Source organism: Engraulis encrasicolus, chromosome 15 (assembly GCF_034702125.1).
Source record: "Engraulis encrasicolus isolate BLACKSEA-1 chromosome 15, IST_EnEncr_1.0, whole genome shotgun sequence".
Lineage (NCBI taxonomy): Eukaryota > Metazoa > Chordata > Actinopteri > Clupeiformes > Engraulidae > Engraulis > Engraulis encrasicolus.
Genome location: NC_085871.1, coordinates 24,404,198 through 24,429,497, shown reverse-complemented (window position 1 = coordinate 24,429,497; position 25,300 = coordinate 24,404,198). Strand labels below are relative to the sequence as shown.

General features: G+C 44.1%; 1 protein-coding gene across 1 annotated transcript; it reads right to left on the bottom strand.

Moving 5' to 3' along the window:
- Positions 1–5,254: 5,254 nt before the first annotated feature.
- On the bottom strand, positions 5,255–25,208 carry ino80db (INO80 complex subunit Db). Its single transcript, XM_063217249.1, has 10 exons — positions 24,289–25,208; positions 21,282–21,528; positions 18,709–19,667; positions 17,468–17,573; positions 15,922–16,140; positions 14,798–14,907; positions 13,915–14,048; positions 12,972–13,276; positions 11,857–12,014; positions 5,255–8,049 (listed from the first exon to the last, which is right to left on the bottom strand). The coding sequence occupies exons 2-10, from the start codon at positions 21,497–21,499 to the stop codon at positions 7,022–7,024; spliced, it is 3,237 nt and encodes a 1,078-aa protein (XP_063073319.1). The 5' UTR covers positions 21,500–21,528; positions 24,289–25,208; the 3' UTR covers positions 5,255–7,021.
- Between the last annotated feature and the right edge of the window lie 92 nt (positions 25,209–25,300).

Genomic DNA, 25,300 nt, shown 5'->3' with positions numbered 1-25,300 from the left:
GCGTATGTGTGTGCGTTTTCATGCATACGTGTGCATGTGAGCTACTGTATATACTGTATATCATGTGGATGTGGGTGGATGTTATGATTGACAGGAGATCTGGCCGGGAGCTTTAGTGCAGCTGAGACATTGTTGTGTGTGTGTGTGTGTGTGTGTGTGTGTGTGTGTGTGTGTGTGTGTGTGTGTGTGTGTGTGTGTGTGTGTGTGTGTGTGTGTGTGTGTGTGTGTGTGTGTGTGTGTGTGTGTGTGTTGGGGGGGATAAAGGGTCTTTCTGTATATTTACACTGCGATCTCTATAGAGCTGACTCCACATGCCGCTATACACAACTCAATCTGCTCCAAGATCCAAGTCAAGGTGGAACTGTGACAGTAGAGTAGAGTAGAGTAGAGTAGAGTAGAGTAGAGTAGAGTAGAGAGTAGAGTGCTTTATTGCCGCTATATAGATACAATGAGATGATGTTTGGAAGCAACGCACAGATGCCCACAACCCACTTAAAGCTATAACAGTATAACTAATGTGATAACAAAATATTAAGCTATAAAATTATGCATTATGATTCAGAACAGGAGGCCGGTGGATTTAGGTTTCTTTTAGTCTGAACACATGGGAAAAATAGCCTATTGATCATCATACTAATTGTAGTACTACTAGGCCTACTACTACTACTACTACTACTACTACTACTACTACTAGTATACATGGGTTTTAAATGCTTGTTTTAACCTGACTGTGCTGAACTAGCTGCACACAACTGCACACAAAAAATTTGCTCACATGGTTGGCTGCCAGTGTCTTGCCCCTACTCACAATATCGTGTTGACAAACACGGCTAACCTATGTATACTATTCATAGCAACAACAATAAATTGCATTATGGTAAATTGACTATACAGATATAAGATACAGATTTAGATTCAAAAGTGCTCTAACGTATGACAAAAAACACAAGCCAGTAGGCCTATTTGTTGCAGCCCCACAGCGCCGTGAAAGGGCCAGTTTTAGAAATGAGAACAACCTGCATTGAAATGTTGATGAGGGATATAGGAAGAGGTAGATGATCAAAGCCGAATCAGATCATATAGGCCTACTATACAGTCACTACTTGCATTACACGGAGGCCTATTTTTTGTGTGCTCATTCCCCATCCTGTCTCACAGGCCTTTTATTGATAGCAGTAGAAATGTTTCCAGTGTTTCCTTATTTCTGTTTCACTCATATGCCAACATTTGACTTTTAAATCCTTAGATGACTCATCTGTGTTGGACTGATTTTTATAATAAATTATTCCATTAACTGAGACATTCATTTGATCTCAACGTCACATTCAGACTTGATGTTGATGAGCTATGCATAACCAAAAACTGAAATGAGGATCCTTTTTAACAGCCATCTTGACATTTTCTAAGGCCTTTTTTATGAAGAGAAAGAAGTACGAACTGTTAATCAGCTCACACTGTAGAATTATAGTCTTCACACAGTATTTAACACACTCCAGCATTCTCTTCTCAGAAATTCTGCTTGTCACCAGTTTACATTGTTTCAAACAAAGGCATTGACATTGCTAATGCTTTTAATAAATGCCTCATTCACCCAATGGGCCGTCTCACCACAACAAAACAGCGTTGTGGTTACCAAGCAACAGCAAACGGCAAATGGCAATGTGTCATTCCTTCTGAGCAGTAAAGTTATTTTATGGTAACATGTAACCGTTAATGAGGAAATTATGTTTAAGATGTGTGTCCACCCTCTCCTTCATCTTTCTCACTCCATCCATACATCCAACCATACTACATCCATCCATTGCTCTGTCTCTGTCTCTCTCCTTCATCTTTCTTACTCCATCCATACATCCATCCATACATTCATCCATCGCTCTATCTCTGTCTCTCTCTGTCTCTCTGTCTCTGTCTCTCTCTCTGTCTCTGTCTCTTTCTCTCTCTCTGTCTGTCTCTCTCTCTGTCTGTCTCTCTCTCTGTCTGTCTCTCTCTCTCTCTCTCTCTCTCTCTCTCTCTCTCTCTCTCTCTCTCTCTCTCCAACGCTCATAATAATAATATATCTGGCCTGGCCAGATTAGCATGCCTGGTAGTGGTGCCTCCTTTCGATCATTGTATTTAATGAGTGCAGCAGCCAGCGAGAGTCCCTTAAGACACATTAACACGTTAGCTCTCCACAGGACCCTCCAATGTCCTGAACTTTTAACAGCAGGAGACTAATTAGAGAAAAGATCTCTGGTGTGTGCGTGTGTGTGTGCGTGCGTGTGTGCGTGTGTGCGTGCGTGCGTGTGTGTGTGTGTGTGTGTGCGTGTGTGCGTGCGTGTGTGTATGTGCGCGCGTGTGCGTGCGTGTGTATGTGTGCAGAAATGTAAGTGCACACTGCCACCAACTGTGCAGCAAAGTATGTAAAAAAACAGAACCCTCACCTCTCCGCCTCTCGCTGTGTGAAGGAGGACAGCGACACCAGTATGGCTGACAGAAAATACAATTTTTAAATGTATTTCACTTTGCCAATCTGTGTAATAACAGTTATTACTGTGTATAATAACACCAACAAATTAATTACTACAACCATCAAATTCATCGTGTCATCACAGCCCTCATTAAAGCCTCTTCACTGTGTTGGCAGGATGCGGGATGGCACAATCAATGTTAATTTATTCCCACATTGAACGTGCTGAAAAGAGCGACTTACATAACACAATCAATTTCATACCTAATACCCTAATTGCATTTGTGTCAAATTGATTCATCAATCATATATTGCGCTGCAACGAATATGTAATTTACTAGGCTATTTGTACGTTTTCACAACCCTATTTCTTAATTTAAGTCAAAGATGGAGTGTTATTATAGGACTATAAAGTCTTACAAAAAACCTCCAACACTTTTTAATACACATGATTCTAGATATACAGTAAATGCGGAGAGAGAGAGAGATATGCAAAAGCAGTAGCAAAGTGGCTATAAAGACTAGAAACTAGAGATTCAATGAACTAGTTGTTTTCTGGAAATTCTAGAAAACAAACCTAAGTTCATATCATCTCGTTATCTGAGTTACTGAGCTTTTTCTTGAACTTCAATACAAACAATTGATAGGCCTACACAATGGGCAAAAGGCAGCATAAAGGCTATGATTCGTATGTTACCAAGGAATAAACGGCCAGTCAAATTGGCTAGTAACACTGAAAGTACTAGGCTACTAGCCACAGCCAAGTTTTACCAGCATTTGGCCGGTTGGATAGTGCCAGTGTCAAGCCCTGGAAAGCAGGCCTGGCTGTAGGCCAACCAAACTTGTGCAAAATTGGGACACTGGATTGTTAATTATTGGGCTGTCAAAAATATTCAAATGAAATACATCACTGTGTTGATATGAACTGTAGGTGAACTGTAATCACTGAAGTGAGAAAACAATTAGGCTTTTAGGCCCACTGGTAGGCCTTTCATCCACCCCCATTGGCTTGAACCTTTGTAGCCACTTTCATTTTGTCACATCACCATTCATTTTTGGAGGGCTGGTGGCAAATGCTTGCCTTACAAATCACGTGTCAATAAATCTCTGTGCTGTGGTGGTTTAATTAAAATTGTTGGTCATCGTCACATCTCGCAGGCTCATGTCCTATTGTAGGCCAGTGCCAATCAAGAGGGTCTGTCTGCAACTGCGCACAGAAATATGACCAGGGAAGTCCACCCGTGGAAACCTCGTCTGAAGCAGGAGATGCGTGAGGAGACAACGAACGAAACGGCTGTGCCATGAATGTTTCAGCAGACTGCGACTGCGATACACTACACAGAAATAGAAACAGCCACGCAACGGCGGAGTTTGGCAAGGCACTAAGCGCGAGAGAGGGTACCGTACTGAAGTGGTTGCTAGGTAACGCCAGTGTCTGCTCCAGAGTGGAAGCGCGCGTGTCCTACCTCTCGCGCTGGAATAGAAACATCATTAGTTCTCATGCCGTAATATGTTTTTATTTTAATGAAACATGTTGACAGTAGCCTACACTTTGCAGGAATTGTGTTAGCTCCAAGTGGAGGGGGGAAACTCAATATGTCTAGTTCGATAGGCCTAACTAAAACAAAACCATGCTAAAATATTAAGCATGGACTTTGTACAATTTTGCGCCACCCAAGACCCAAGTTAAATTATACGCTGAGAAACTGGTTTTCTGTGGCAGTCACATTTTTTGACAGATACTAACTAACCCACCTCACTCCATCTAGGCTCTACCGCCCTCTGCTGCAAGCTGCAAAATAGATGACCCTTGCAATCAGCACTGTGCAGTGTGCATCAATCGTGTTCTAACCTACCTTTACACACAACTGCCATCATTCCTAGTCCATAGACTTCAATATGATATCGTCCACTTTTTGCAGCTATTACAGCTTCAACTTACCCGGAAAGGCTATCCACAAAGTTGAGGAGGGTTCATAGAATTTTTGACCATCCTTCCAAAAGCGCATTTGTGAGGTCACACACTGTTGTTGGTCGAGAAGGCCTGGCTCTTCATGGACCCTTGCTTTGTGCACTAGGTGCACAATCGTGCTGGAAGAGGGATGGGCACATTCCAAACTGTTCCCATAATGTTGGGAGTGAAATGTTTTGGCAATCCGGATGGTTCAGTTGAAGCTGAAATAGCTGCAAAAGGCAGTCATGGGTAAGCAGTTAGGGTATCAGACTTGTAGCCCAAAGGTTGCAGGTTCGACTTCCGACCCGCCAGGTTGGTGGGGGGAAGAGTAATCAACCAGTGCTCTCCCCCATCCTCCCCCATGACTGAGGTACCCTGAGCATGTTATCGTCCATATTCTAATTTCTCTGGTACCGTCCCAGTGCACTGTTTCCTAGGGACGCCATTGGAGGCTGCCCCCTTGCACGGGTGAGGCATAAATGCAATTCCGTTTGTGTGCAGTGAACACTTGTGTGTTGTGGAGTGCTGTGTCACAATGACTATGGGAGTTGGAGTTTCCCAGCTGGGCTTTCACTTCACTTCACTTTCAAAAAGGTGGACCGATATCATATTGGACGGTGACCCTTTGTTTCAGAATGGGATGGAAGTTCATATATTTGTCAAAGCAGGTTAGTGAGTACTTTTGGTAATATAGTGTGTACATTGTTATAAAACCCTCATATCCAACTGTCCCACATTGCAAAATATAGACCAACACAATCTCTCCACACAATCTCCATGCAACAAATACACAAGACCATTCAAAATTCAGTCTCCTCCACATAGCTCACCAGAGACAGACTTCACCACACCAATTCATGGTCACAGCAAGTTTAATTCACACATTGGAAAAAACAAAACTGAAAAGATAAATTCTCTCACTATACAGAACGTACATGTGTATTGCACACATATTACAATATCTGTTCAGAGAAAAAAATATAAGTAAAAATGTAAACATCTGAAATACATAAAAATACCTTTAACACATAAAAAGGACTCGTAAAAGCTTGTTAGACTATCAGACGCTTCATGTGATGTTGATAACAATACATTCAATGAATACAAGGGAATTTTCTTAAAGGATTCATCAGAGTTTGCCCTCTATGTTTATTTCATCGTGTGTTGGCAAAAAGCAGAATAGACAACTACCTTATACCCTTAAAACCACTCGTGTCGTTTTGAGAAGGAAAGAAAAACCCACAAAGCCCCCCAATTTTGGCCTCCGGTATCCCTGAGGGAGGAAACGGATCGATTTTTAAAAACATTTTGTCATCTGCAATCTCGAGAGTCAGCCGGATGTGTAGAGGCTGAGCGCATGCACGGGAACGAAAACGGACACCAAGGCTGAATCCTTAAAGTGATAATGTCCCATTTTTGGAAATAAGCTTATTTTACACATCTCCTTGAGTTAAATGATTGAGTTTTACCTTTCTCCTGTACTTTCAACCATTCTCTGAGTATGCCAGTGCAAATTTTACATTGAGTCCTATGAGACCAGTTAGCCGCTAGCTGGTCTCATATAACTGGTCTCATAGGACTAAATGTTAACTGCTAGCTTGGAGGTAAAATTTGCACTGCCATACTCAGAGACCGACAGGAAGTACAGGAGAAAGGTAAACCTCAATCAGAGGTGTAAAATAAGCTTATTTCCAAAAATGGGACAGTATCACTTTAGCACTCGGTCTTCCACAACATAGTGCACTCTAAGGGGAGACAATGCAACCTTCTGCACTATATAGTGAATGATTGAGCTTTTCGGACAGTGCCCAAAATAGTTGCATTGACTGTTGTGAGTGGGACTTTGAAAGGGATGCTGTTTTAGCTTGGAGGGAGGGGGTGCTATGAGAGGGATCATCTGACTAATACATCTGTGCCACCCACTAGCCACGCAGGTCTACAGCAACCAAAAGCATGTTAAGTTAAACAACACCATCAGTCACAAACCACAACCATTTTTTTTATCAACATACAACAGAACTGTAGGGCAAGTTTACCCTCTCAACCAAATGCGCAGATGACAAAAATAAACATTCCACATCTTTTTTTGTGTTTCGTTTGTTTGTTTTTAAATATTCTCACATTTTTCCACCAACAACAACCACACGTTTTTCACTCGTTGATAAAAACCATATGTGCAGACCACTAACCTATTCATAGTCATACTTATAAATATGCATGTTTTTAATTTCTAGAAAAATCCAAGGTTTTGTCCACCATTGCCTAACAACGAAACCAGAGGAAAAAAACGGAGCTACTACACTGAAGGGGGGAGTCGTTATTGCTTTGAGTGTGTATATATATATATATAAGATAAGATATATATACTCATATACTACATGAGACAAGAAAAGGACACTGTACTTTTTTCAATGAGATGATCTGTTAAAAAAAAAAAAAAGTTTACCAGACAGACCCCTGACACTTTATAATTTTAATGTAACATGATCCCTGAATACTGACTGTTTTTTTGTTTGTTTGTTTTTGAAACCAACGGTCGTCTGTCTGTGGCTGTGATTGGGCTGATGTAGGTACTAAGGAAACAGGAAGTAGGGTTTATAACAGGGGAAAGAGTTGCATTTTCACGCTTGGTCCATGGGGGGCGCCGGAGAGCTGTGGTGGGGCTGGAGGTCAGTAGGGATGCCACAGTGGCTCAGCAGCTGGGGAGACGGATGCTTGAGGGCGCCCAACGAGGAGGAGGAAGAGAAAGAGGAAGAAGAGGAGAAGAGAGGGTCCTGAGGCAGGGAGGTGGAGGCCGCTGCAGAGCACGCCACTGAGGAAGAGGAGGAGGTGATGAAGAGGATGTCGGAGGGGGTGGGGGCCACAGTCAGGCTGCTCTGCGGTAGGGCAGAGAGGGGCGCGGTGGGCTGGCACGGTGCAAGAGGCGGCAGCGGCGCGGGAGGAGTGGACAGGGCAGTGGACAGCTGCAGCAGCGTCTCGGAGCCCACCAGGCTGTGGAAAGGCGGCCCGTCGGTGAGGTCCAGAGGCAGGCCGCTCCAGGGGCCAGCGGAGGAGGAGGAAGAGGAGGCGGCAGCAACGTCCTGCTGGAGCCTGTGCAAGTCTATGTGACAGACCCCACCACCATTGCTGCTGCTGCTGCTGCTGGTGGTGCTACTGCCGCCGCCACCACCGCCACCGCCACTGCTGAGACTGCCACCGCAATCCGCCACCAGGTGGTGCTGCAAGGGCTGCCGGCGGGTGAAGGTGCAATCCGCAAGGACCACCGCCGCTGAGCCGCCGCCGGGCACGGAGGAAGGCGGCGTGAGAGGGGGCTGGGGGGAGAGCGGCGACGGCGGGAAGGCGTCATCGGCGTCCACGTCCACGTCCCCCACGGTGGGGTGCAGGAGGTTGGGGTCCAGCTCCAGGCCGGAGAAGGTGTCGGCCGTCAGCCGGGCGCTCAGGAGGTCCACCACGCCGCTCGGGAGGTGCCGCGACGACACAGACGACGAATCTACGACGACCGAGCCGCCGTCGGGTTGGCCAAGGTCGCCCACACCCATGCTGCTGAGGCACGCAAGGGAGTCTGGGTAGGAGCCCATGGCCTGCAGCACGCGCACCAGCTCGTCCGCCTCCTCAGAAGTGGGAAGCAGCTCGCTGGTCTTACCTGCAGCTAGGCCGGCGAAGGGAAACGGAAGACAAGATTAGTAGCTGAATGGCAGCAGGTAGTCACTACACTAATGCCTGAGCTGGCCCACACCCGGGGTATCTGTAAGGGACTCACTAATTCGACGCCCTTTCGGTACTTACCGCTTACGTCATACGACCCTAACCCTAACCCTCATCCTAACCTTAACCCTAAACCTAACCCTAACCTTAATCCGTTTGTTTGAAATGTTTGATTACCATATGACGTACCACATAAGTACAGAGAGGGCGTCAAACTAGTGGGCTCGTATCTGTAAGGCATATTGGTTGGGTGTGTGTACTGTACTCTACTTAACCCTGTGCAAATTCACTTAAAAAAAAACACTAACCCTACTTGGCATCTGCACTTAATTGTTCTGTATATTTCCTGTGCACTTTGTATGCGCAAGTGATGTACTATGCTCTGATTATGTCCTCGACTGCAAGTCGATTTGGCTAAAAGCCAAATGCCAAATGCCAAATGTAATGTAATAATAATGTAATGTAGATATTGTATTTTGTGGCAAGAGAGAATACAGAGGAAGATAACTGATTATTGACTCTGAGAGTGCAGTTATTGAGGTGGGCAGCAGCTCATGGGAGGGAAAACAAATATTAAGCCCCAAAATAGTGGCATACCCCTTTAAGTTAAGTTTACAAGAATAACTTAATACAAGCAGAGAACACTGAACAACTCAAAACTAGAAAAACTACTAGAAAATAGAAGTGTGCAATGCATTGTAGCTATGGTACACTGCCCGACCAAAAAAAAAGCTGCCACCAAAAACATGGCCACACGCTCTAATATGGTGTTGGAACAGCTTTATCTTTGATTATGGCACACTTTTGCTGAGGAAATTGTTCGAAAAAGTGTCTGCAATGTCACAAGACTTATTTCCATCCAGTGTTGCATTCCTTTTCAACAGACTTGCATCTTTTCCAGCAACCACAGGATGCGTCTATTGACATGGTTGTTTCAGAAATAAGAAGCATGTCATTGCAGCGGCATGATTCAAGGACCATGATGCATCAATCTCCAGGGAGTAAAGCAAAAAAAAGTCATCTGACTGAACTTTTTTACCGGTTAGGTACCCGATCGAGTATCACTCCGTAACCCTACGAAAACCAATGTAGCCAGGCTTTGCCCTCATAACGAAATATACACTGGTTTTATGCAAGGAATGGTGCCAGAGCCAGCACTAAGCATAGGCAGACAGGGCAGTCGCCTAGAGCAGAATAGACCTATGTCTTGAGGGCGCCAGTAATACCAAAAAGTGCCAAAAAATCAGAACTTCAACCAACATAAAACTTTACACTTCACATTAACAATGAATATTCATTATACACTCAGTAGGCCTATATACACTCTCAGTATAAATGTACCTGTAGGTACTAGATCAGATGTGCTCAATCAGATGTAGGCCTACAATGCTATGTTTACAGATGCCAATTTCTAAATACAAGAAAAAGGAAAGAGGGAAAGGGGGCAGGCCTAGGCCACCAGATTGACTGGAACTGGCCGAGAATGGAGGGATAATGGATATATCAGACTGCAAACATTGAACTGCAATTTGGGGCATGTTTTGGTTATTTCCTCTTATTTCTACCCATTGTTTATGAATTGTTCACAACATTATGCAGAATGGATTCACAATGAGTGTTGCTTCAAAATGGTCTAGCTGATATCACAGAATTATTGACTTGGAATTGCAATGCGTTGATACAGTGATCCCATTATGTTTTTTTTTTTTTGTAGTAGTAGTAGGCTATATTTTGTCTTTCCCATCAGAATGGGCAAACACTGTTCTGGTGAAAGCACTGGTGCGCATTGCTTGCAGTATTTCTGACTTTTAAAAAACAATGCACTGGTCATAGCAATCAGAGGGAGAAAACTAGTTGTTGGTTATTTTGTATGATTTTCACTATTCATCCTGTTACAGATAACTTGACGTTGACGTTTACAAACAGGGTGCGGTAGTCTACCTCTTGTGTTCTACCGTTTTGAAAACCTATGGCTACCGGTACTTTTTTGCTTCTCGATGTGCGGTGCGATGGACAGGCACACGCTTACCATTGATTTAAAAAACGTCCCCGATTCCTACACGCACCCGTGTTCTCTCCTACAAGCTGACACGACCCAAGCAGACACGACACAGTCACAGACATAGGCCTACGTCTATCGAAAGTAACACACTTTCCCAAGCTTGCCGCGTAACTTTCCACTCGAATCAAGGCAAATCACCCACCTATCAGTCTTGAGTGCGCAAATAACTGAACTCAAACGAAGTCCGAGAAGATGGGCACAGACGTGAGCCACTCAAAAACAAGCACACACACAACTGTTGCTGCACACTATTCCAGTTAGCAAAAATAGCATCACACAGTAGCCTACAACAAGCCTTGAAAGTGAAACAAACACCGAAACGGCATTTATTGACCATGAGTCCACCCATCAGAACACTGCTTCCCAGAACAAGACATAAAATATTGGCTCTGCCAGGGATAGCCTCCGTGACCCCTGTAAAATGCAACCCATTTTTAACTTATTTCTTAAATATATATCGACAACAACAAAGTTGTTATGCTATGATTACAGGTGAGACTGTACATTGTCAGAAAGACAACTAGAGCTAGTTCTACACGTAGCCAGTCAAACGCGCTAAACTTTGAGGATGAAACGCATGGTATTACGCATGGTATATCCTAGCTAGCTGCCAATGATAGCCGTCCCATTGGGGCTATGAATAATGTTAGTAAAAGTCACAATGCTTAAAAGGAAAACCCTTCATGCGCAGTCGAAGTAAACTATTCTTTTTTTCTAACTATCCACCACGGCAGGTGCAATGATAATGGAAACATACGTGTCCTACCTTCTTCCAGCTATGCATTCCATGCATATGCATTATTATTAGCCCATATTGGAATATCAGTCCAACTCGTTTAATGATGGTCATTGCACTTTAAAGACATAGTATTACACTTATTTTCTTTTCTGCCATCAGCAACAATGTTGGCTATTTGTTTTTTTAATCTCTCGCGCTGCGCCGCAACTGATTTGTTGACCGCTCGTGTACTTTTTTTTTTATTATTATTATTGGAACACGGAAGATGATGGCTCAAAACTACTGAGTGAATCTGTTGTATGACACCACCGGTCAGTGGTGGCGTGTATAACTAAATCCGTACACCAAACACACCTTTCCTCCCCTTCTCATGACCAGGAGTGCTCTCGATTTGAGTTCAGTTGGAAAGTAAAAATTGTAAATTAATTGACATGAATTATAAGGACGGAAATCCGTCCAAACGAAAGTCCAGTTGACGGAAATCCGTCATTGCGACGGAAAACTTTAATCCCTGAATCTCATATAGGCTATCACAGAGTCCAGACCATGACCCCATTGAGAATCTTTGGGATGTGCTGGAGAAAGGCCTTGCACAGCATTCAGAATCTATCCTCATCAATACAATATATATTGGTGAAAAATGACTGAAAAATTGGATGGAAATAAACTGAATAAATAAATGTTTTAAAAATATGACCAAAGGCATTCCCACAACATACTACAGTGTGCAACCTTTTTTTGAGGGGTTGTTTTCTTGTTTGCCCAGGCAGAGTAAATGTTGCACCAATATCGCATTATTTCCAATACAATGTATTACCCCTGCAATAAATAGAACCAAACCGCATCGCAGTCAAGAAAGATTTGACATGAACAGTGGAGGAGGAAAGGTGAAAAGGTTGGCATTGATGGAAGTGGAGGAAGGACAGTCCAGTGGTGAAAAAGAAACATACCTTCGAACAAGTCAAAGTCTTGCAGATCGTCTGGAAGCCTGGGGAGAACATCGGAGAAGTCCTCCTGGTTGAGCTCCAGCTCGTGAGAAATGTCGTTGATATCAGTCGGGATGTCGTCGGGAAATTCATCAGCGCTGAGGTCTGGAGTCAAAGGGCTTCTGGTGATGACAAACAAACGACAGATAATTAGAAACTACAGTATTCAGTAAGTGCTTATGCATATACATACTGTATATGAAGAGTTTCGTTACAAAATTGTGTTGTGCAGTATCCACCATTTTTGACTTTTGCATTTTGTTATTGGAAATGACTGTTCAGAATTCCTATCATCTACTGTATGTGTGCATTCTTGTGAATTCTTGCCATTCAAACGTACTTTTTAAACCTATATAAAATGCAAAGCAATGGAATGCCCAATACAAAAATATACTTCCTCCTGTATTCAACAGCCCAAAAAATACACCTGGCAACATACATAGTAGAGTAAAGACACTATTAATACAATACCGAAGCAAATTAAGGTCTCCTTTATTTTTTAGATGCAAGAAAGGAAACCAACAGCATCAATAATGCCAACGCTGGCATTTTCCTAGTGTGGCATCATGCCTCTTACCCAGAGGTGTCAAAAGTAAAAGTAAAAAAAAAGAAACCCAGTTTCCTTCCAACACAACTATTTATCTGACTAACCAGTAGACCTGTGTATTTGTCTTACGATCGGCTAACTCTGTCTGCAGTGCACTGGTTGGATCAAGTTTGTGGTGGGCCCTTGTTAGGTTTACAGTGTTTTTCAGGAACAACACAGTCTATTAGGTACAATGGAGCAAATGGTGTGCCATGTGCTAGTGTTGTAGTTACACCACAAAAGTACTTTTGCTTTTACTTTTGAGACCTCTGCTCTGAGACTCAAACCCAAATGATGCTTGAGGACTGTGGAGGGGCAACAGTAAGTGCAGAGGCGGAGGTGGTAGCAGAGACAGAGGGCACTATTAATACAATACCGAAGCCAATTAAGGTCTCCTTTATTTTTTTGATGCAAGAAAGGAAACCAACAGCATCAATAATGCGAACACTGGCATTGACATGCCTCTCACCGCAGTCCTGGGACTCAAACCCACCTGATGCTGGAGGACTGTGAGGTGGGAACAGTAAGTGTAGAGGTGGCGGCGGAGGTGGTGGAGGCGGCAGCAGCGGAGGCCAAGGGCATGGCCAGATTGCCCTGGGGCAGGGCGGGGGGAATGGGCTTCTGGGGACGCTGGGGGCCCCTCTTGCTCTTCTTCTTGTGCTTCTTGGTGAGCGCCGCGGGCTTGGCTTTAGGCTTGGGCTTGGGCTTGCGCAGGGCCGCCTTGGGCTTTCGCTGCTGCTGCTGCTGCTGCTGTTGGTGGTACATGCGCCGACTCACGTCCCCCCGTAGGAAGTTGTCCTGTTGTCAGGATGAAAAGGCAGGTGAGCAAGCAGGAAAAGGAGTCATATTTGTTTGTAATTAACTATTATTTGTCCTGAGCAAATAGCACACAGGCAGGTGGGCCACTGCGAAAGTGTATTTAGGAAGTTATATTTGCTTTTAATTAAGATGATGATTATCATTTGTCCTGAGCAAGGTAGAAAGTCATGTGAGCAACGCTGGAAAGTATGTTTAGAAACTCATCATCATAAAATTATTATTAGTCATGAGCAAGTGACAAAGGGAGGGTGGTCGATGAAAAAAACAACCATGAACTCAGGCTAAGGGCAAAATAACCCAAGGGCTTGCACCTCCCTCACCTTCGCCCCACACTCATACACGTACACACACAGGCAGGCAGGCATACAAACACACACGCACACACACCTCAAAAACGATCTACCTCATGTTTCTAAGCCCGCTACTAAGCTTATGAAGATGAGATGTGGAGTCTGCACTACCATACTTTGTGTATGGTCACACCGGTGTGACGGGAAGGTTCGGGCAGTGAAAGTTCTATAGAATTCTGGGCACCATACAATACAATTTGGAATTGTTATAGAACACATTCTTTTTATGGAATTTTCAAAAACCCACAATCTTAAAGGGTAACTGACCATTTTCTTGGCGTGCTCATCACAGAGTGGCGTCTGGTGCGTGATGTCAAAGACTGGCACGGAGCACTGCGCCCCGTCAGCGAAGCGCGCCGTGCAGCTGTTGAAGAGCTGCTGAGAGCCGTTTGATAGAATGTCTGAAAGGGTCAAAAGTTAAGGAGGAAACAAGGACGTGGGGCCACGGGCACGGAAGCAAGGAGCGATTTCTATGCAGAAATGTACAGGTACACTACTACACCTATATCCACTGTTCCTGCCTGTTTCGGTAGCACCATCACAACGTCAAACGAAAGCGTAGACAAGCAATAACACTAATATTTCCAACACTGGGAAGAATATCATAGACACATATGGGTCAATGAGGTTATTTAGTAGCAGACATCAGGGTGGTGCAGCCACAGCTAGTGCCATTATTGTATGGAGTAAATGTTTTTGTTTTGTTTACTCTGCGTTATCTAAGAAGCATGTCCATTGCTTGCATATTAACTACCAATCATTAATTAATTTATAGCCCTTAGCTGCTGTTGAACCACCTGAGGTTTGAACTAAAAAGACGTCATTGACCCATATAAGGCATTTGGTTCCTTCCTGCACATTACCTTCTATCCTACACGTTAGACTCTACATCACACATTTCTGGGGTGCATTTCTCAAAAGAGAAATTGTTAGCCTGTTAGCAACTTCGGTAGTTGCCAATGGGAAAATGCATTGAAAACAACAAAGTAGCTAATGTAGTGAGCAACTTTGGTTTTGAGAAATGCATCCCTGAATTGTACTGGTGCCTTTATAGCTGGCACCCAGACTGGTGTCACCATCTCTCCACACGTACACACACACGCACACACACGGCAGTGCTTATTCTGGACTGGGTGCAATGAGAGGATACGTTGGAAGCAGTGTTGTGTGAAGGGCAAGGCCCCGTTGTGGCATGCGATGCCCTTGGTGTTGCCAGTGCAGAGCCCAGGCCTGGAGTCCTGCTGCCATGAGATCCTGGTACTGAGGAGACAGACGACAGGTCACAGTTATTACACTATTATTACATTAATCGTAATGGTATGTGCGTGTCTATACCTTGGTATGTATTAGTGGTGTGCATTGGCACTGCCCTCACGATTCGATTCGATTACAATTCAGGAGGTAAAAATTCGATTTAGTCCGATTCTACGATGCATTGCAAACCATTACTACTGAACAGAAACATTTCTACTGGAAGCAAGGCAAATTTTTCATCAGTCACGAGGCAATACAAGCAAACAAATTTATTGGCCATTTTCTGTGTCAGTCTTGCCGTTTTCAATGCTTTGAAGTGCTTTCATTTAATTTAGCAGTCGTTTGCTCCCGAAATGTCCACGGAAGTAATTGAAACAAACAATATCATGCATCGATTATGGTGCTTGTCACATTTAATTTGAGGCATTTGTGTTGGTCATTTGCGGCAGTTCAGCAGCCTGGTCTGGCTCCTGTGTGGCCACCTGTAAGTATGTACCCGTGTGTGTGTGTGTGTGTGTGTGTGTGTGTGTGTGCGTGCGCGCGTTTGTGTTGTTGGTGTTCTGCAGCAGTTGTGCGGCGTGCTGTGGCTCATGTGCGGCCGCCTGTACCCGGGCCTTCCTGTGTGTGTGTGTGTGTGTGTGTGTGTGTGTGTGTGTGTGTGTGTGTGTGTGTGTGTGTGTGTGTGTGTGTGTGTGTGTGTGTGTGTGTGTGTGTGTGTGTGTGTGTGCGTGCGCGCGTTTGTGTTGTTGGTGTTCTGCAGCAGTTGTGCGGCGTGCTGTGGCTCATGTGCGGCCGCCTGTACCCGGGCCTTCCTGTGTGTGTGTGTGTGTGTGTGTGTGTGTGTGTGTGTGTGTGTGTGTGTGTGTGTGTGTGTGTGTGTGTGATATTTACTTTGAGGCGTTTGTGTTGTTGGTGTTCTGCAGCAGTTGTGCGGCGTGCTGTGCCTCATGTGCGGCCACTTGTACCCGGGCCTTCCTGTGTGTGTGTGTGTGTGTGTGTGTGTGTGTGTGTGATATTTACTTTGAGGCGTCTGTGTTGTTGGTGTTCTGCAGCAGCTGTGCGGCGTGGTGTGGCTCGTGCGCGGCCGCCTGTACTAGGGCCTTCCTCAGCTCGGTGTGGCTCCTGCGGTGCCTCCTGAGGGCCTTCTCCTCCCTGCGCAGCGCAGAGTACTGCTGCTGCAGCTGGCCTGCCAGGCCCGCCACACGCTGGCTACGCGAGCTGCCGCTACTGCTACCAGCACTGAGGGAGGACAAATGTGAAAAAAATATATATTAAAGGGGCACAAGGTAGGATGACATCATTTGCGCGGTGCCCGTGGCATGGCTGTCTCAAAAATCTACACCGTAATGAAAAAATGCTGTTGAAATAAACTTGCTGTGAGACTGTTTTTCATCACGGAATGCCAGCAGTTGATACAAATCTGAATACGGTTCAAATGAAAACTGTTTCCCACGACACTTGTTCGAACCGCTCTGTCAAAAGTTGCAATGTGGGGTTTTCTAACAACGGACCGTGGAAGTGGTCGCGAGAGCCATCGTTCACTTACTAATGACTCGCATATGCATCGGCTGACTCGGGACCGTGATTAATTCAACTTTTAATCCTACCTGGATCCCCTTTAAAACAAAATTTGTATGTATCACTCTTTCCATCGCAATCAATTTTGCTAGTCGATGTTAATCCTCTGAGTCAATCTTATTAGTCACACACACACAAACACATACACACAAAGAAGAAAAGAAGACAAGAAGTCTTAAAAATATACTCTGTATATGACAGCTGCAACTATGAACACTGATGATGGCACACACAAAAGAACATGGAGAATAATCACATGAGAAATAAAAGAAATACATTATTAGAATAAAGTCAGCACATAACAGGTACCTAACAGGCTTGCTACGTAACAGGTTTGTCAATACCATCCAGCTCAATACCTCATTACAACACAGGTATATTGCAGATAGCCGGCTACTGCTGGTATTGACTAAAAAAATAAAAACACGCAATAGAGCATTTATAAAAGTGTTTAGTGTGAAGAATAAAACTTATTATTTTCCATATTTGGTTATATTCTGCAGTACTCTTCACATCAGACTGATTGCACAACACAAAAAGAAAGAAATGTGCAGTACAGTGTAAACTGCTCATTCTGTGTTTATCTGTTCGTTTACCATTTCATTCTGATAATTTTCTTCTTATTACATTCTTCTGTGTATTATACTTTCATTTTTGTGAACCACATTGAATTACCTTTGTGTATGAATGCACTACACAAAATATCTGTGGTCTAGGTCCGAAATTTGGTAGGCAGGGCAATTAGTGTAGCCGTGGCCTTATGGTTAAAGAAATGAGCTTTAGGGTTGCCGGTTCGAATCTCACCCTTCCAATCCCTACCGCAATCCATGTCGGAGGTGCCCTTGAGCAATGCGCCTAACCCCATACTGTTTCAGGGACTGTAACCAATACCCTGTAAATAACTAAAAGTCGCTCTGGATAGAAGCATCAGCTACAAAGTGTAATGTAATGGTGCAGCAACAGTTGTATGGTTGTGCGACATACATACCTCTCTTCGGAGCGTCTTGCCTGAAGCCTCCAGTACTGGTACGACGCCACCCTCGCCACCTCCTCATCATCGTCCTCAGGGGTCCACTCCTCAGACCAGTCCAGCCCTGTTTGAATACATTCTGCCATAAGATTATAGGATTTACTCTCCAATACTGACAAGAATCACAGTCTTCTTCAGACCAGTCTAGCCCTGTTGCAATACGTTCAGCCATATAGAATTTACTCTCCTCTTCAATACTGACAAGAATCACAGTCTTCAGAGCAGGGGCCTATACTACAAAGCTGGTTCAGGAGTAAACCAGGTTAAGTTAAGAGGTAAATAACCTAATAGAAGAGCCTGGAGTTTTCATTCAACGAAGAAAATGAGGATTCCAGGCTCTTCTATTAGATAATTTGCCTATTAACTTAACGTGGTTTACTCCTGAACCAGCTTTGTAGTATAGGTCCCAGTTCAGCACTGTTGGAATACATTCCGCCATAAGCTTATAGGAGTTACTCTCTTCAATACTGACAAGAATCACAGTCTTCTTCAGACCAGTCCAGCCCTGTTGGAATACCTTCAGCCATATAGAATTTACTCTCCTCTTCAATACTGACAATGAATATATGACCAAGACTCTTGATCCTTATACCAGTCCATCCATGTTGCATTACATTACAGGGAAATTCTGCATCTTGTTTTTAGTCAAAGTAGAACATGAAATATCCAATTGCAAAAAATAAAAGATGATCTAGCTCCCTCCAAGGCCTGTAGTCTTGTTAACAAAAAATCAACACTCCCTTGGTTAGCTTAACAAAACGGGTTAATAAAACAGATATAGTGACAGCTGGAGAATTTGGCCAAGAATCACACTTCCCAGACCAGTCCAGTCCAGCCTGGGCATAACACATTAGGCATAAATGATGATAAACTTATAGATTTAGTCAGATTAGATAATTTAGTCTCTTCTATACTGACAATATAAACAGTGTTCTTCTCAGGCTGTGTGTGTAAATAATATTTAAGACTGAAGGGAAACTTTGGGGATATTCAAAGAGTATGGTTAAGCGATAAATATTGACCACAGGAAGTGGTAAACCTGCTAATATTTGGTTAAGAACATGAGGAGTCCAGGCTCTTATATTAGATGCTTTACCCCTACCTCAAGGTTAAGTTGAGCTGGTTCATTACGGAACCACTTTTCTTGGAATACCATCCTCTAAGTGAACTGTTGTGGCATTTGCCCCGAGCAGACTCACCAAAGTGTGGATGTAAGTCACTGGATCTGCTTGCGTGCTCCTCCATGATCTTCTGTAGCCGTGACAACCTGCCAGGTGTCATGGTGATGGAAAGGCGTGGTGTGACTGAGGTGGCACTGGTCTTGGCGTTGGTATGGACGTGGGTGTGCGCGTGTGTGAGGGTGGCAGTCGACAAGGCTCGCGTTGGTATGGGCATTACAGAGGGGGTTGACTTCCTGTTTTGAGAGGCGGGCCTCGAAACCAGCTCCTGCTTCTGATTGGACAACGCCGATGCATTGCTGTGGTGGGCCTGAGGTGGAGGAGGAAGAGGAGCAGGAGGAGAAGCGGGCTTGCATACACCCCCTTGCTGAAGACCAACTGAGTAGGAGGCATTGGAGACTGCAGGGGGCGCGACTGGAGGCTGCTGCTGCTGCTGCTTCAGCTGTTGCTGCTGCTGCTGCTTGTGCTGTAGCTGCAGTGTGCTTGCGTGCTGCGGAAGGTGGGCGACCGTACGGCCAGGTGTGTTTGGAAGGTGAGCGGCCACCAAGCGTCCAGGTGTGTTGGCAGCCGAACGCCCAGGTGTGTTGGCGTTGTTGTTGTTGTTGCTCGGAAGGGGAGAGGACCTGACGACCGGCTCGGCCGTCTCTCTGTGGAGCTTCTGCTGCTTGGGCTGGTGGTGATGGTGGTGGTGGTGATGGGAGTTCTGGTGGCGGCCCTGAGAAGGCTTCTGCTTATGGAGCACGGTCTCTGCGTGGGCCACGCCGTCCACCCCGCAGCCCAGGCCGAAGGGGTCCAGCGACAGCAGGGAGGGGAGGGAGGCCGGCGGGGAAGGGGGCAGGTGGTCCAGCCCACCATTGGAGGTCTTCAGGGCCAGAGAGGGCACGGTGATGTTGAGGGCCAGCGACTCCAGCGAGTCGTGCCTCTTCTTGCGCTCCTTCTTGGGCAGGACACCCATGACTTGCAGATGGCTATTGCAGTATCTAGACAGCGAGGGCAAAAATAATAACACACTTTTATTTATTATAAAGATCCTTTCAAGGTACCCAGCAAGGACGCTGGCCGAAAAATACTTCAATGAGACTTCAATGTGTACAATTAAAGATGTTTCATCTTCTAGTTCTAAACATTGGAGGTTTTCTAATGAAAATGTACAAGTACATTCACGATTAAAGTACAGCACCAGCACATGATATTACATAGCAGTTACACCATTTACTACATTGTACCTAACAGTTCGGGGTTTTTTTACTTATACTTTTGGCGACTCTGTTAATAATCTCCAAACATGTACACGCCACTTTAGATAAAGGCTGACTGTATTCTAGCTTTTCTTCAAGCTCAAATTTAAAAAAAATCCTGTAATAAATGGTTGGACGTTGGCTGATGTCAGTTACAGTTGTGGCAGCAGCAGGTTACACACCAGAGGCAGGAAACAGGCTTCCTGTTCCTTCCTTGTTCTAAATAGAAAACATTCAGAAACAATTCTACCATTGTAGCCATTGTAACTCAGCAGAGAGCGTGTGGGTTAATAATATACAAAAAACAGTCCATCCATTTTTGGAAATATGATCATTTCACATCTCACCCCAAGTTTTACCTTACACCTGTTCTTCATGACTTTCTCTGAGTGATCTTGCTTCGTTGGATCATAGAACTGAATCAGATGATACCATTCACTTATTGGTATCATTTGGTTCAATGACCCATGCTAAGAAGTAATGTCAAGTCGTATAACCAGACTCAGGGAATGGCTCTAAGAGTCTGAAAGTCTTTCAAATTTGTGATATGATAAATAAAAACATAGATAACATTCTTGCTCACATAACTTTGCCTGACCACAGAAACCTGCATTGGCATTCCATTGTGCAGTGAATGGAACAGTGACACTTTGGTCAGATGCAATTCAGCCTGCCATTGCTAAATGCAATTAACTCATTCCTTTTCTGTTTTTTTTTAATCAAATGTATAAAGTAATTGTTCTTTCCTATCCTCTCTCTACTTCAGACAGACTTGCACAACACAACCATTCACACACACACACACACACACACACACACACACACACACACACACACACACACACACACACACACACACACACACACACACACACACACACACACACACACACACACCTTTGTTTACAGCAGGACATTTGTTTGTCAAGGTGGGTTGGCACAGTTAACTCTCATGAGACGATTATGATTGGAAAAGCTACTGTATGTTGTGCAGTGTCATGAAATGTGATACACCATTTTTTTAAGCAACTTTGCAAAGTACATTTGCAATACACACACACACACACACACACACAAATACAGTCCTCTGCCTTGTTGTTCAACACGTAGAGGAGATGACCTATTCTCACAAACACAAAGCGATAAAAAAGCTTTTGCTGTCAACGGGACAAAATCATCTGAAAGGGCCCCCTACCCAATACATAAAATGTAAATGGGGCCCAATTCTGGGCCCCCTATGTCACTGGGCCCGGGACAACAGACCCCCCTTTGCCCCCCCCCTGCACACACACACACAGATCACACAGCCACAAACAGGTCACACACACATGCACGCACGCACACACAGCCACAAACCTGCGTTCCTCTGCTTTGGGAATGGGGTTGGTGCATCTCTGGCTGTTGTACTTGGCCACATACTCGCACTGCCTGAAGGGGGCGCTGCGGTCCTCCAGCACGTGGCGGATGCAGAAGGCGTAGCCGTTGAGCCTCCGCTGCTTGCACAGCTTGGGGCTGTAGGAGCACAGAGGCTTGTGGTCCAGCTCCGAGTAGTGGATGTGTTTGCCCTCGTACATCCCGAGCCTTCAGTGTTGGAGCACATTAGCTGTGTAGGAGCACAACGTGAAGAAAAGCCAACGAAAAGTGAAGAGAAGAGAGGTGAAGAAAAGTCAGTCAGAATCAAAGTGGGAGTCAAATGGGGGTTGGGGGGGAGATGTGCCACAGGGCCCAGGGCCCTCCTGTATTGTTGGTGGGGGCCCTATTGTGACCTTGCCAGGCAGTGTGGGGGGGCTGTTCCAGTGTCTTGCCCTGGGGCCCTGTGTGCAATTGTTCCACCACTCTCAATAGCCCAATGTAACAAGTATTACACAAAGGATAGAAATTATGTTTCAACAAAAAGAGAATGTGCAGTTTAAGGTTTTTAACCATAGGGGCCAAATTTTACTCATTTCCAAACAAAATCAGTATAGTTTAAATGGCCTATAGAAATGGCAAATACATGCTCATTTCACTCTTACTCAATAAATATGTGTAGGTACAATACGTAGACAATGGAACATGTTCATCAAGTCATCCTTTACATGAAATCCCTGTTGCATAAAGGAGATCTGGGCACTTGTACCGCCTGCCTTGAATGGTGGAGGGCATTAGCTGTGCACTTCTACTGTACTGCAGTGCACACATGTAAAGAGGAAGAGGGGGAGGGCTAAGACGAGGGTCAATGAATGAACTGCTGACTGAAAAGCAAGCACACATGATGCAGAGACCTATTAAGAGTCTTAAATATCTTCAGCGATTTGAGACTGGGGTGCCATGCCTCTAGTCTCAGTCACACACATTTTATAAAAACGGAGCAGAGTAAAGAGGACAGATTCCTTGCCGTGTGCATTGTTGCCAGATGTACAGTAATTATCGTATTTGCACCATAATTTTGTCCATTTTGTGCTCTGTACGATCAAAAAAACATTTCAGAGTTATCATTCAATTCATTTAGATGCCTTGAATAATAATTATTTGAATAACAATAACATAATAAATAATTCAAATTAATTGAATAACAATAATTTGGGTCTTGTACAATAATTTCCTCCCCAAAAACAATAATTTTGAGGTTTTGGAACGATAATTCAGCCTTTTCCATCTGGCAACACTGGCCGTGTGGGTCTTTTTGGTGGGCAAGTTTCTCCTTTGCAGCCATCATTCGACGTCAGGGTTACTGACATTAATTTGTTCCAAACGCTATTTTCCTGTTGCATTCAGTTTCTACTATCCTATTTTAATGATGGCTTAGTGTGATGTGTGTACATTAATGCAAAGCACTTGCCTTGTGTTACATCTAGATCCATCCTCAGTAACACTGCATATAAACAAGTGAATCTCTAAAGGAAATAACACAATTTTAGTTGATTTGAGGTTGATTTAGTTGATTTGAGACAGACTCAACTTGTGCCAGGAACAACATCAGAATCTGCTTAGCAATTCAGTCTACCAATGACAGTGGTGGATTTAGCAGATGTGGTGACCCAATGTGAATTTAGCTTGGGCATCCTTCAAATCCTGTGCTTTTAACAAGGAATGGGGAGGGAGTTGGACGGCCCAAGGCATTTGCTAACCCTTGCCTCTGTTGTAAAATTGCTGCTGACCAATGATAATGTTTCATACAAGACACATTTATGTTTGTGTGCCTCAATAACTGGCTACACTTCCTTTCATCCTGTGAGACAGCTGGTCTGGCACTAGTGTTGACACTGAAGAAGGCACGTTTTCTTCACCTGATGCAGACACTTGGATGCTGTTCAGGTGTCTAGGTTAGTGGATCTGGTCTTGCGACCTTGTTAGACAATCAATCAAGAGTGTACGTTAACTTTCGCAAGGGAAAGCACATTAAAGTTCACTTCAATGTATTGTATTAGCTGGTATTTGACAGCCAGACTGTATCAGTTACAGCAGAGCCTTTCACGGAGAAGACTGTTTTACACCTTGGTGCGAGGCGTCTCCAAAGCCAGAATTAGGAAAGACCAAATAAAACAAGCTGAACATGAAATATTTGTTGACTACTTTACTCACACAACGCTTGTCATTGCCATAAAATATTATGCAAACTACTGTTTTAATGCATTTAAAAAGAAAGGGGTAACTGTGAACCCAGATTGTTGATACCTATGAACACTAAAGGTGTTACATAAACCAAGTAACAGAATTGACCAGAGGGGAACGCAGTGAGTCATATCTGAAAAGGCAAGTCTGTAGCACTTGGAGTGTTGTGCTGTTACCCGAGCCTTGTAGTTCGCAAATATTACTAGACGGGCAAGGTAGTCTACTTGTCATGCTGAACAACTTCGAAAGCGCAGAAATAGTGGACAGCCTCCACGCCCACTTACATGTTTCAGAGAAGGCAACGACAGAATCGAATTGATTATGTAACAGTAAAACGAGATATATTACGTTTCTAAAATGTAAAACTAAAACAAAAAGGGCGACAAAATCTTGAATCAGGAAGCGGAAATAAGTAATAGCTAACTAGCTATAGCTCGTGCACAACAAATCAAACTAGCCATAGCTAGCCTAGTTAGCTTAATTACCGTAACCACCGAGGTTTATTTATTTACAGGGGTTTTGGGGCTGTTGGACCAGATGTGAAATGCATAAAATATTTTTTTTTTGCTTTGCAATAATGAAAACATGTAAATCTAACCGCATGAGCCGTCAATTAAATATTTCAAGACAGCAATCGATTTTTTAAAACAACAAAACATTACCTCACGAAATATTTAGGCAACCTAAAATCAATTGACTGCATATAATTCTTCTTTTCATTAGGTGCATTTTTGGGCAACATTGCAACAGATATAGAAATAAATGTTACCGTTGGCCTGTCACACCATGTAATCCCCAGACCTCGCGTAGAGCCTCAGCCGCCTTGTTCTGCGCGCTAGGTAGGATGTCTTCAGCTCGAGCCCGGTGCTTTTCGCTAGCCCCGAGTACCTTCGACTCTTCTGTGCTGAATACGCTATTCACAACAAGCGCTACCTAGAAACAGCTATTATACCCTATGGGGCGCATCTATCGCCAGTTTTAGGATTTTACCGAGCAATTACCTGCTTATCCCCATGCTTGAAAATTTGCACGGAGACCGAATGCATTTTAGTGTCGATTATTTGAGTAACAACTGTCCGTATACAACGACAAGGGGGTGTTGGTTTTGTCATCGGATGTGAGGATTCTCACAGCACAAGCCTACTACAGGCACTGCGGGGACATGACAACAGGCAACAGTACAACAACAACCTTTGCAACCATATTGGAAATTAACTTTGTAGAGATATTGTAGCGGAACGACAGCTCCTAATTTTAAAGTAATTGTGTTTGTGGCACAAAGACACAACAGACACATTAATGATTTGACACGCAGCCGATGAATTACAACTGATTTTGTTTAATTAAACCTGTTGTGCTTGACTAGTAAGTTCAGGGGTCTCTCTCCGGTGCCGACAGTTCTAGTCCTCCGACTGACTCATATGACATCACGTCATCCAAAAAGCCCATCACTGAAGTCTTTCAGACAGAGTTTTACCCAGGGTCTCTGCCGGCATTTTTAAAAGCAGAATATTAACTGGTGTATTGACAAAAAGAGACTAGAAAAGAACTCCTCACTGCCTCACTGTGGAAGTGCAGTCACTTGCTACAATTTTATGACGGGCTTGCTACAATGTTGCAAAACAGGTAACCAATGTCGACTTAGTTTCTTACTACAGAAGACTCAATGAACAATACCATTTAAATAAATCAAATGTATTTAAGAATGACAAACTTTCCCAGTGAGAAAGACTACACTTCTGCACATTGGCACATATGCATTCAGTTCATAGCCTACTCAT